The sequence below is a fragment of the Eschscholzia californica genome, unplaced genomic scaffold (assembly GCF_041429995.1).
Source record: "Eschscholzia californica isolate CP2 unplaced genomic scaffold, dmEscCali1.0.p SCAF_2, whole genome shotgun sequence".
Classification (NCBI taxonomy): domain Eukaryota; kingdom Viridiplantae; phylum Streptophyta; class Magnoliopsida; order Ranunculales; family Papaveraceae; genus Eschscholzia; species Eschscholzia californica.
Window position 1 is genome coordinate 13,064,874 of NW_028238309.1, and position 12,176 is coordinate 13,077,049.

General features: G+C 35.6%; 1 protein-coding gene across 3 annotated transcripts; it reads right to left on the reverse strand.

Moving 5' to 3' along the window:
* Positions 1 to 4,137: 4,137 nt before the first annotated feature.
* LOC147556336 (protein CHLOROPLAST IMPORT APPARATUS 2-like) lies at positions 4,138 to 8,442 on the reverse strand. 3 transcript variants are annotated; one of them, XR_015235312.1, is made up of 3 exons: positions 5,661 to 8,281; positions 5,112 to 5,601; positions 4,138 to 4,538 (listed from the first exon to the last, which is right to left on the reverse strand). XR_015235312.1 is itself a non-coding variant. In XM_086664210.1 (3 exons), exons 1-3 carry the CDS (start codon positions 7,178 to 7,180, stop codon positions 4,482 to 4,484), a joined length of 1,287 nt encoding a protein of 428 aa, XP_086520336.1. In that variant the 5' UTR covers positions 7,181 to 8,442; the 3' UTR covers positions 4,138 to 4,481. The 3 variants fall into 3 exon arrangements, 2 of the variants coding, with proteins under 2 accessions (XP_086520336.1, XP_086520337.1); XM_086664210.1 differs by having other exon boundaries at positions 5,112 to 5,264; positions 6,104 to 8,442; XM_086664211.1 differs by having other exon boundaries at positions 5,108 to 5,264; positions 6,104 to 8,281.
* Between the last annotated feature and the right edge of the window lie 3,734 nt (positions 8,443 to 12,176).

Below are 12,176 nucleotides of genomic sequence, written 5' to 3' on the forward strand. Positions count from 1 at the left end.
GTCCAAAGAGAAAGTTGAAGCAAAAGAACGAAGGCTACAAGGAGAAACAAGAGATGCAAGAGGCGGGATATGTGTCAGAAGAGGCGGACGAATGTTTCTCGGTGACAGAGGTGTCTGAGAAGATCTTCGATAAGTGGATGCTTGATTCAGGGGCGTCACACCATATGTGCCCAAATAGGGAGTGGTTTACTACCTATAGGAGTATAGATGGTGGTACAGTTATACTGGGTGATGATAGTATATGTAAAACTGTGGGACTCGGAACAATACGTATCAAGATGCACGATGGAGTGGTGAGAACATTGACGGACGTAAGACACATACCCGATTTGCGGAAAAATCTAATTTCCCTTGGTGTGTTGGAGCGGAACGGCTGTAAGATAATTATAGAGAATGGCACCATAAAAGTCGTTAAGGGTTCTTTGGTGGTAATGAGAGGTACTCGTTACGGTAATTTATACAAACTTTTGGGGACAACAATTACTGGAGATGTAGCAGTAGGAATCAGTGGAAGGGATCCAACGGCTAGTACGAGGCTTTGGAATATGCGCCTTGGCCATATGTCAGAAAAGGGTCTATCTCTGATGTGCGGGAAAGGCTTGTTGAAGGACATGAAGAAGCCTTGCATGGAGTTTTGTGAGCATTGTGTGTTCGGGAAGGCACACAGGGTGACGTTCTCTACAAGCAAGCACAGGAGCAAAGAGGTGTTAGACTACGTACACACCGATGTCTGGGGACCGGCAAAGTTACCTTCCAAGGGTGGTTCCAGATATTTTGTTACATTCGTTGATGATCATTCGAGATTTGTCTGGCTTTATTTTCTGAAGCATAAGAATGAGGTATTCAACACATTCCTGGTGTGGAAAGCAATGGTTGAGAACAAAACTGGTCGAAAGCTGAAGATGTTAAGGTCGGATAATGGGACCGAGTACACGGATGGGGCATTCAAGGAGTTTTGTAATCAGGAAGGCATTGTGAGGCACTGGACAGTAGTAAACACACCTCAGCAGAATGGAGTCGCAGAGAGATTGAACCGTACACTACTTGAGAAGGCTAGATGTATGCGCTCCAATTCGGGATTAGGCGTAGAATGGTGGGCAGAATCTGTTGCTACAGCTTGTTATATTGTGAACAGGTCTGCACATTCTTCTTTAGATGGCAGCATACCTTACGAGGTGTGGTCAGGTGAACATGCAGATTACGGGAGACTTAAGGTTTTCGGTTGTACGGCCTATTACCATGTTAAAGGTAACAAACTTGACAATAGAGCAAAGAAGGCAATTTTCTTAGGATATGCTACAGGAGTCAAGGGTTATCGGTTATGGTGTACGGAAGACAAGAAGTTTGTAATCAGCAGAGATGTGGTGTTTGATGAGTCATCTATTGTAGCTATGGCGAAAGCTACGGTGCCTAGTTGTGGTGATGTTGGGTCTACTAAAGCTCAAGTAGTGGAAGTAGAAGCCGAAGACCAACGGGTTTCTAGGAATCATGATCATGTGGAGCATCAGGATAAAACTCAGGATGAAGAAATTGATGAACCCGATCATAAGGAGGTTCAAGGGGAAGGTACACAAGTTTTACAACAACAGCAGCAGGATGTTTCGGTACACACTAGGCAAAAACGGTTATATAAGTCGGTACAGAGGTTAGGGTCAGACAAACTCTTAGGCATTACGGGCAGGCAAATCTGGTTGAATATGCACTCTCGGTGGAAGACGACGAGCCGGTCACCTTCAAACAAGCTATTACCGCGGAGGAAAGAGAGAATTGGTTGGTTGCTATGCAAGAAGAGATGGAGTCTCTTCACAAGAACAAGACATGGGAGGTTGTCCCATTGCCCGAAGGTAAGTCTGTTATTGGTTGTAAATGGGTGTACAAGAAGAAAGAGGATTCTTCCGAAATCAAGGGTACAAGGTATAAGGCAAGACTAGTGGCCAAGGGTTATGCACAGAAAGAAGGGGTCGACTACAATGAGATTTTCTCACCAGTCGTGAAACATACTTCTATTCGGGTGCTATTGAGTATTGTTGCTCACGGGGATCTTGAGCTGGAACAACTCGATGTTAAAACCGCCTTCTTGCACGGAGATTTGGAAGAAGAAATTTATATGGCTCAACCTGAGGGATACAAGGTTGAAGGTAAAGAAAATCAAGTATGTCGTTTGAGGAAGTCTCTTTGTAGATTGAAACAATCCCCTCGCCAATGGTACAAACGATTTGATTTTTTCATGTTAAAGCATGGTTTTCGCAGAAGTGACTATGATTGTTGTGTATACATCAAGAAGCTTCGCGAAGGTGACTTTATTTATCTCCTTTTGTATGTGGATGACATGCTTATTGCTTCTCGAAGCATGGTGGAGATAAATAAGTTGAAATCTCAACTCAGTCAAGAGTTTGAGATGAAAGACATGGGCGCTGCAAAGAAGATACTAGGAATGGAGATTAAGAGAGAGCGGTCAAGTAAGAAATTGTACTTGAGTCAAAAAGGTTACATCGAACGAGTAGTTTCTCGATTCGGGATGCAGAATGCGAAGGAGGTGTCAACACCTTTGGCACCACACTTCAGGCTCTCGGGAAAACAATCTCCCACTACTACGGTGGAGAAGGATCATATGGATCGTGTACCGTATGCTAGTGCAGTTGGCAGTTTGATGTACGCTATGGTGTGTACTCGTCCGGATATTTCACAAGCGGTCAGTGTGGTTAGTAGGTTTATGGCAAACCCGGGGAAGACACATTGGGAAGCTGTGAAGTGGGTCTTGAGGTACTTGAAAGGTACCGTTGATACGGGTTTGTGCTTTGGTGGAGACACATGTCAGGTAAGCGGTTATGTTGACTCAGATTATGCTGGCGATCTAGATAGAAGACGATCTACTACTGGTTATGTATTTAGGGTACATGGTGCTCCAGTTAGTTGGCGATCGATGTTACAATCTACAGTTGCGTTATCTACTACGGAGGCCGAGTATATGGCTATGGCCGAGGGTGTGAAGGAAGCATTGTGGTTGTGGGGTCTTCTGGATGATCTAGGGATTAAGTAGGAGTGCGTAGATATATGGTGTGATAGTCAAAGTGCAATCCATTTGGCGAAGAATCAGGTACATCATGCTCGTACTAAGCATATCGATGGCAGGTATCACTTTGTACGAGATGTCATAGAGGAAGGTGATGTTTCTCTCATGAAGGTACACACGGATGAGAATCCCGCGGACATGTTGACTAAAGTGGTGACATGTAGCAAGTTTCAGCATTGTCTGGAATTGCTACAAATCGGCTCGTGTTAAGTTGCCCGAAAGGGCGTAACGGCGACAAGGTTTTCTTTATGTGAAGGGTTGGTAGAACTACGGTAGGCTTGATCCTGTAAAAGGGTACGTAGGCAGCCATGGTCATATGGCGCAGTCGGATGAAGTTACAAGAAGAAGATATATCTTACAAGGAGTATCCTGGTATTCGTCCAAAATTTGAAGTATATCAAATTGTGTACGAGGTGGAGAATTGTAAGAGGCGGTTTGGGTGATGGATGGTTTGTGAAGGAGGTTTCCAATTTTGGTTTCAAATTGGTTTTTTGAATTATGGCGGTTTGAATGCTCATAGGCGGTTCCAATTTGGGTTTCCAAATTGGATGGTTTCTAAATTTTGGTTTCCAAAATTTGGTTCCCCACCGGCTTATATTGTAATATAAATAAGGGTCTTGAGTCTTTGTAACATACACCAACACAAGCAACAACAACTCTTCTTTAGAGAGCTAGAGAGAGAGAGCAAGAGTGAGAGAAATTTTTCATAGTTTTTGAGCGATGTTAAATTTCTCGGTCGTCGAAGATCTAGTATAGAAGGTTAATTTCTATGCGGTACCATCTTGGGACGAACTTACGGGTTGTGTTAGTCGTCTTCATCTATCCTTCAATAAAGATTTCTTGTTCGCCCGAGGACGTAGGCTTTAAAGCCGAACCTCGTTAAATTCTGTTCGCATATTTGATTTTGACTTAGTTTTTCGATTAATCTTCATAATCGGATCAATTTCTAGGATAGGTTCGATAGCTTCCGCGACTTTCAGTTATAACATAACAAAAATCCAACTAATCATGGAATCTACAAATGCATCTCCAAAAATGCTAATAAAATAAAGAAATGAAAATTATAGAAAATTAAGGTGGACAAAACTTTATTCCTCAAAAGTATTCAGATTCCTGCCTTTACTAGTCTGCCTTCTATTTGTTTAATCACATACAAACTACAACAAAAATTCTTCTTATACAACTGAAGAAGAAGAATAAACAAAAACTAATACAAAAAACATCGCATAAAATTGTCTCTTCTCTGTTTACCCTGTAGTTGAACACCATTTAATGCAACTCGAGAAGTAGAAAGAGATCACTAATATATCGGCGATATTCTATCTAGATTAATATATCGGCTAGTAACTGATATTTGATAACTGACGACTTAGACATTTTTACCCCATCTAAAATTGTTTCGTCTCTCTTACTTTTTATATTTTTCTTCATCTCTTGTTGTTGGTGGCCTTCTCACAAATCGGCCCTGCAAAAAATTGGAAAGAAAAACTTAGAAACTTTATAAGTAGCACAAATGAAATTCCTTTTTTTTTGGTCCTAAAAACAGGTAATAGGTGGAAGTGGTGATATAATCGAAGCCGCCTTGTTTATTCCCTTCTCAAAAATCATATTGCTGACACATTTGTACAAAAAGTCCGAACAAACGAGTAAACATTAATAGTGCCACTGTGGATGTATATCCAAAAGATCACTAACTTCAACATTTGTTGGACAACTTCAACAAAAAAAAAAACATTTGTCGGGACAGAAGTTCATGGGGCAGTTAGGTTTTTAAACTAGTGTAATATGTTTTTCAAATTCGTAATTTATGTTTTATCCGTAGAAGATTCTGACTTTTCATCCTTGTTATTATGAGGTGGGAGGTTTTATAGGCAATGTCATTTATTGTTAAAGGCACCCAAATAAATATTAAAGGCACTTTCTATCCTCACAGTTTCGCCAAAACTTAGTATGGCCGGAGGGAGGCGCTTTTAACATTTATAGGACGCGCCTTTCAGAATTCTTAAGAGAAATAGAAAAAATGGAAAGTCTTACTTGCCTTCATTCTGGGCCGTCGATCTGCGTTGACTTTTCTTACTTGATATCTAATCTTCTTAGAGAAAAGCCGGCTCCTCCTTTTCTCCCTGTACCGCAAAACACTAGCTTCTCTCACTCCATTCTCTCCAAACAAATCTATTTGCCCCAGCCGAGCCTGCCAAAATAATTAAAACCCATAATTCAACAAATGTCTCTAGGGACACTATTGTCATTTTACATAACAAATAAAAGAGGAGAAATTGATATAGACTTTAGACCGTTTGATCAAATAGGTCAAAACCAAACTTATAATGAAGTAATCACAAGACTAATTATCAGAAAAGGTTAAAATTGCCGACTCCTGATGGCATTGAATACCACCGAAAACTGGAGAGCAATTCTTAGCCGTTAGATTGTCTACAATAGTAAAGTAGTGGCCGGTTACACGCAAAAAAACCCTCCGTGCCCGAAGGGATGGTCATTTGAAAAATTTCATGGAGGAAAAGACATTACTTTGAATATCATGTGGATACATGAAGAATAAATATATAAATTGAATAGATTCGATAACTACAATTATCAAATCTTGGGTTTAAAAGCCATATAAAAACAATTTATTTTATCTTTCCGTGATGGAACATTTGACTTTCAAATTTTTGTAGTAGATACACAATTAACTGGCAAAACAGTTGTTATCGCTCCTTTGAATTACTCACATTTGAATTGGAGATGATACTCGACAAGGAAAAACAATTTTATCTTGACCTAGATGAATTGTGTATTATCAGAGTTTGAACGTGACATTTTCTCGATGATTATTGTGGAAAGTCAGTTTGAAAATTTAGACCCTGTAGATAGTTTTTATTTTAAGATAATTATCTAAATTAACTACAGAAAATCAGCTCTTAAACTGAATCTTAACTATGTTAGTCTAAAATAGGTGTAAAAAGAGTGTAAGAAATTAAAAGTTAAGTGAAAAGGTTAATTTTCTCCGGAAGGAGATGAAAAACGTACAATGGCGTCAGATTCCGATAACTCTGTTCCAAAAATATCGTCGGAGAATGGCAATCCACGATCAGACCAAGCAACCAAAACATCTTCGTAGTTCAATTTCAACCCTAAACTCAATTTCGAACCCGAATTCTTTTCCCCTTTAACCAAATCCAAATTCTCCAATTTTTCTTCATTTTCTTCTTCTTCTCCTTTTTCTATATCTATCTCCATCTCTGTTTCTTTCTCTTCTTCTTCTTCTACCTCTCTCTTCTTCTTATCTTTCTTCTTCTTCTTTTTCTTTTTCTCCGACGAAGTTTTGATATTCAATTTAGGCGAAATGTTAAGAACATTGACGGCCGGGAACCTCCACCAATCTCCATTATCAACTTGTCTAAATGCACTTACTCCTCCTAGCCCAAAATCAAATTTCCCACCAAACCCAAATCTTCCATAGTAATTTGGATTATTGATATTGAAATTGAAAAACAACCCATTATTGAATTGCTCAAAGGAATCAATAGTGTTCACATTTACACTAAGATTCCCCATTATACTATCAATTCCAATACTTTCTTCCATTTCTTCATCAAGAATAGATTCAGCATCGAAATCATCTTCGACCATCTCATATGGGTTAGACGAATAAGAATTCGATAGAAATTCAGGACTTTGACATGGGTTTTCAGATGAATTCACTGGTTTAGACTCAATTCTTGTAATGGGTCTTTCAGGAATAGGTGGATGGATTAAGAATTCAGCAGTGCCAAAGGTCTGAAATGGTGGAAGTAATTCAGATGATTCTTCTGAGAAAGAACCATATGGTTTTGAATGTTTGAAGGTTTTCTTGAGGTTCTTGACAGAGAAAATGTTGGGATAGACAGTAGAGAGTAAAGCTGCAGCTTCATTATACGTTTGATTTGGACGTTTTCGAGGTGTTCGAGGCTTTCGAGTGGAGATTTTGATTGGTGAATCGGTTGATTCGGAAAGAGTTGAAGATGGAGATGAAGATGTTGTTCTAGTAGAAGAAGATGGAGATTTTACGATATCGAGATCGAGATTGTAAGTTCTTCCACCACCTCCACTTAAACAAGAAGACATTTGCAATTTTAAAATGAAGATTGATTTCAAGATAATTCAAAGCAGAAAGAATTCAACAACTTCAGACCAGAATTATGGATTCAAAGTCTAAAACCCTAGAAGATTGGAAGATAGATATCCAAATTTATGACTCTAAACACCCAAATATACCTTTATAGCAATAAGAGACTGGTAAGCTAAAGAAATGGACATTGATTTAAGATGATTCAAAATGTCTAAAATTCAGAATTCAATAACTAGAAACCAGAATTGTGGACTCAAATTCTAAAACCCTAGCCTAAAAGGCACAAATTTGAGGCATAAAGGTTGGAAATTTATCTCAAATTTGATGACTTTGAAGGGAAAAAAAAGGTGACTTTCTTTCTATCTAGAGGGGAAACTCAAAATCTTATGTAAAACCCTAATACTTTAAAAGAGGGAAAACCTAAGGAATCATAAACCCTACCCAAAAATCCAACTCTTAAATAAGATAAAACACAAAAACCCTAAAACCCCATCTGAGAAATCTATACTACTTTTAGGAGAGAAAAAAGGGTTTTAACTGAAAAGATAAACAGTGACTGTTTCTAACTTGTGGTGAATATTAACCAAAGTCAAGAGCATAAAACCCAAGCTAGGGAAGATGAAATCTATGTTGGAATTACTAGAGGAACATAAAAATCTGAAGAAAACCCTAAAAATCTCGACCTCAGAAGTTTATCAAAATGAGTGCAGAAACAAAATTAGAAGAGATATTTGAACAGAGAGAGAGAGAGAGAATGAAAAAGGATTTCAGTGTGGATAGTTTCTTAAATAAGTAAATAAAAAATGGGTAGAAATCTCAGTTATATATATTGCACAGTAAATTCAACCCAAAAAAAGTACAGAGAGAATGAGAGATAGATATTAGAGAGAGAGATGTTATTATTTTGTGGCTTAATATGTCACGAGAGGTCTAGATAAGGGAGAGAGATCCGTTAAAGGTTCTGAAAACTCCACACAGCTTCTCTCTCTTTCTATACTTTCTCTCTCTAAGTTCCTCTGTAGAGAGATAAAAGTGAAGAGAGAGAGAGAGAACAGATACTGAAGAAGAGACAAACGGCTTGTAAACAACAGCTCCATGGTCTGGAGATATGAGGACCACTGTATATTTCTCTGCTTTTGCCTCTACATTACCTGACCAATTATTTCCTACTAACTTAATTACCATTCCCACCCTATACACTTATTACCATAAATCAGAAGGGGGTGAGCAGCGCTCGGTTGCCAACTATTTAGAGGCCGATTGAAGCCAAACCAATCCATGATAATTTAGTCAAATTAGTGTCTGAGACCGAGTCCAGTCGAGTTAAACTGATCAAATTATCGACTGACTTCGTTAGACCTGGTTCAGTTTGACTTGATTGAGTTCAATAATTGATCTAGTTAACCAAATCAAACATGTGAAAAAACAGTAAAAATTAAGTAAAAGATGATGGAAGTTGCAATACAAAATCAATCTTTAACTGTTATAAATTTGGATGGATCTCTACAAAAAATCTCTTTTATTTTACAATCCCCATTAAATTTAATTGTTAATTTTATATTATTATAATAAATAAATATATATACATATATAATTCAAGAATGAGGACCAACGATCTAACTTCAAGTTTTTTTGTAGTTAAAACAAAACACACATTTGTATTTTGTTTGGTCAAAAATCAAAATATTTGTATTTTGGTGGGTTAAAAACTTAAATGCAATGCAAATATTTTTTGTAACCCTCTTGCAACGAGTTGAACCCTTTTGCGACTAGTTGCAAGCATTTTGCAACCGGTTGCGAATTACGAAAACGACTACGAAACTAAAGACTAGGAAAAAAAAATAGATTAATCATATTCATGTCTGAATCCTGTAAGAATTCAGCGAGTATGAATTCGGATATCCTAAATTTTGGATTTTCTCTTTATCGGTTGAATACAAACTGGTGTCACTACTTACTTCAGGTCTCGAGTTCAAAACACAAAAACTATATTACCTTAGAGATTTTATTTTGAACTTATATTGACTTGATTCAACTCTTTCACCGTTTAATAATCAATACTTCATGAATCATGAATAAATATACAACAATTTTGAAATAATTTTTGGATCTCTTAAACTTATACTGGAAATGAAATTAAAGTATAAGGAGTTAAAAGTGAAAGTTTATGGTTCATTGTTAATTTCAACCAAACATTTATGGACAATGTGTCACCCCTTATATCACGAAGACATAAGATAATGGTGGGAAAATAATTGGTTTGATGCTATCATTGACAGGGTTGTGGCTCGTATGTGAGTAAAAACACAGTAAACGACCTAACACAATCAACAATAGATGGTAATATAATCACGAAAGAAACAATTGATAAACTAAAAAAAACAATCTACTACCAAATAGAATAATGGTCATTTTGTAACACCCTTTCACATAACTACTTTTCTTTTTTCTATTGCCACGGTCTATTTTATTAGTTAATACCTTTTTATTGCCTATATAAGTGCAAAATTTTTACCTCAAATGTTTTAAAGAAAAATATGAATTTACGAATTATTATTTAACTTTTACAACTCTATTTTAATGTTCAAATAATTTCTAACACCACCAACATTGTAATTTTAGGGCAACATATTGGGCCATTTTGGAAGGATCATCCATCAAATGATCAAAATTATCCTAAATCATGGGCATCCAATCCATGGTCAGATGGATTACTCTCCATTCTCTATAATCTTATAAGCTTACCCATTCCAGTATAATTTACTTATCTATTGACATGTCCAATCTCTATTGGGTATAGGAGATTCTAGGGCAAACGTGGCATAACCTTTATTGGTTGGCGGATTTTCACGTGTATCTAGAAAAGGGGTTGAATTTTGGATCTCTCAAAATCAATGATTTGAACTTTTTTTGGTGGTTTGTGATAGTTTGATGTGTGGCAGAGTAGACTCATACGTTTGTTACTTTAAATTCAATGCCTTTGGATTACAACTCATGAACAAAATTTCTCATGTTAATCTTGTTTTCTCCAACTTGCCTAAAGTATGTGTAGTTTTATTTTAACTTTGTAATATCTTTTAGGGTTTTAGGGTCTACATTTTATTTGCCAAACGATTTCTTTAATGTATCTAAATGGGTAATTCGTTTATTCTTTCTGTTACTTTTTCAAATAAGACATCTATTTGAACCGAATATTATTGTATTCATAGTAGAGAAAAATCAACAAACATTTTATAGTTGGCGTTAATTCTAAAAAAGAAATAAGAAGGGAAACACATGAGAAAGGTGGGAGGAGAAGTTTTACATCTCATTATAATGTGGCGTAACTGAAAATTTTGAAGTCTGGTGCGAAATTTATTTGGAGTCTTTTTCTCCATTAATGTTAAGAACAAAATAGATTTTTTTAGATGTATTTAGCAAAAGTCTAAGATGAACTAAGTTCGATAATCCTTCTTCAAATTAGATGGATTAAAGTTGTGTTTTCTTTGCTCCAAAATATTGGTAAGCAAGAACACATACCCGTATGTTCAAAATAACAAATATTGAGATAATAAATATGGAACTTCAAATTTTATAATCTCTTGTCGGTAAGGATACAAACTAAACTAAAATTAGTTTATTATCTCTAACTAATAATTTTTGTTGGTATTAATGGTTCGGGAAAATAATGAGTTGGAAAAATTAACTAAAAACTAACAAATAAGAGAATATAAAATTTGTAACATCATGTTTGACGTACAAGACGTTTACCAGCTGCATCTCTTTTTCTAAATCCTTTCACTCTGTCAAATTACTACATTTAATTTCAGAGTTAGGGCCCCTAACTCTTTGCAAAAAAAATTGTGGTTTAAGGAGTCAGATGTGTCTCTATGGTAAAACAAGCTAATCATTCAAGTGACATTACTAACCCATCCACCCACTTTATAAACTCCAACTTTCCATCTTACAATGAGGATGATGTATTGGATTTTGGTTCTTTTATAGTTTTATAACATCCCTTAATTATTAAGCACGTCAAAATGACAGAGGTTAATATGACTTTTTACATATGTAACTGACGTCTTTTTCTCCCTTCAACTTAAAACATATATTGCAACAAAAAAAACTTAAAACATATACTCCGTATGTTTTAAGTTGAATTTTGGTTCTTTCATCAAATGTTGGATTTCGATAAAACTTATATATATAATTACAAAAAAGAATCCATTAGTTTTATAACATGTTCCACGAGTTTTAGTATTTTTTCTAAAATGATCTTTTTATTAGGGTATTTTTAAGCAAAATAAAAAATGACCAGAAAAAATTAGAGATAATATTTCTAGCATAAGATATAATTACACATAATATTATGATACTTTTCCGTTTGAAAGTAATTGGTTAATTTATTTTATTTATTTTTCTTTTTTTTTTTGATGAAAAATTATTTGCTTATTAAGTGCAAAACATTTTAACCAGAATAACCATTTTAACTAATAACTTGTTATTTTCGAAATTTCAGTTTTTATGTTAAAGAAATCTCAATTTGTTTTCAATTCTCTCCACTTTTCCCTTCAGATCTTGTTTAACTATCATGGTTGCCGAATCCTCATAGCCGTTTTCAGGTTTTGTAAGTTTTGGTTTTAGGTTTCTTTACGAGGAGTTTTATTTGTCAAGATATTTGTCATAATATACATAACATATCTGAATTTGTAATTTGTTTTTAATTTCCAAATTCATGGTTAAAAAATTATTAAATTTATGAAAGAAAATGTTTTTTCATTTTTCATTTTTTTGACCATTTTGATTGTCAATTCTCATGTACTTTTCTAGATCTTTGTCGAATGCTCGTATTTTGCACAATGCAAATTTTATGAGCATATATTCACAAATATATTTGAATATGTGAATGACAAGAACTTATGAACTTATACAAAATTGTTTTTTTGATGTTGTTGATTTTCCACGTCGACTCGCGTATGTTCAAATAGATAGTTAGGAATGTTCGTGGACATA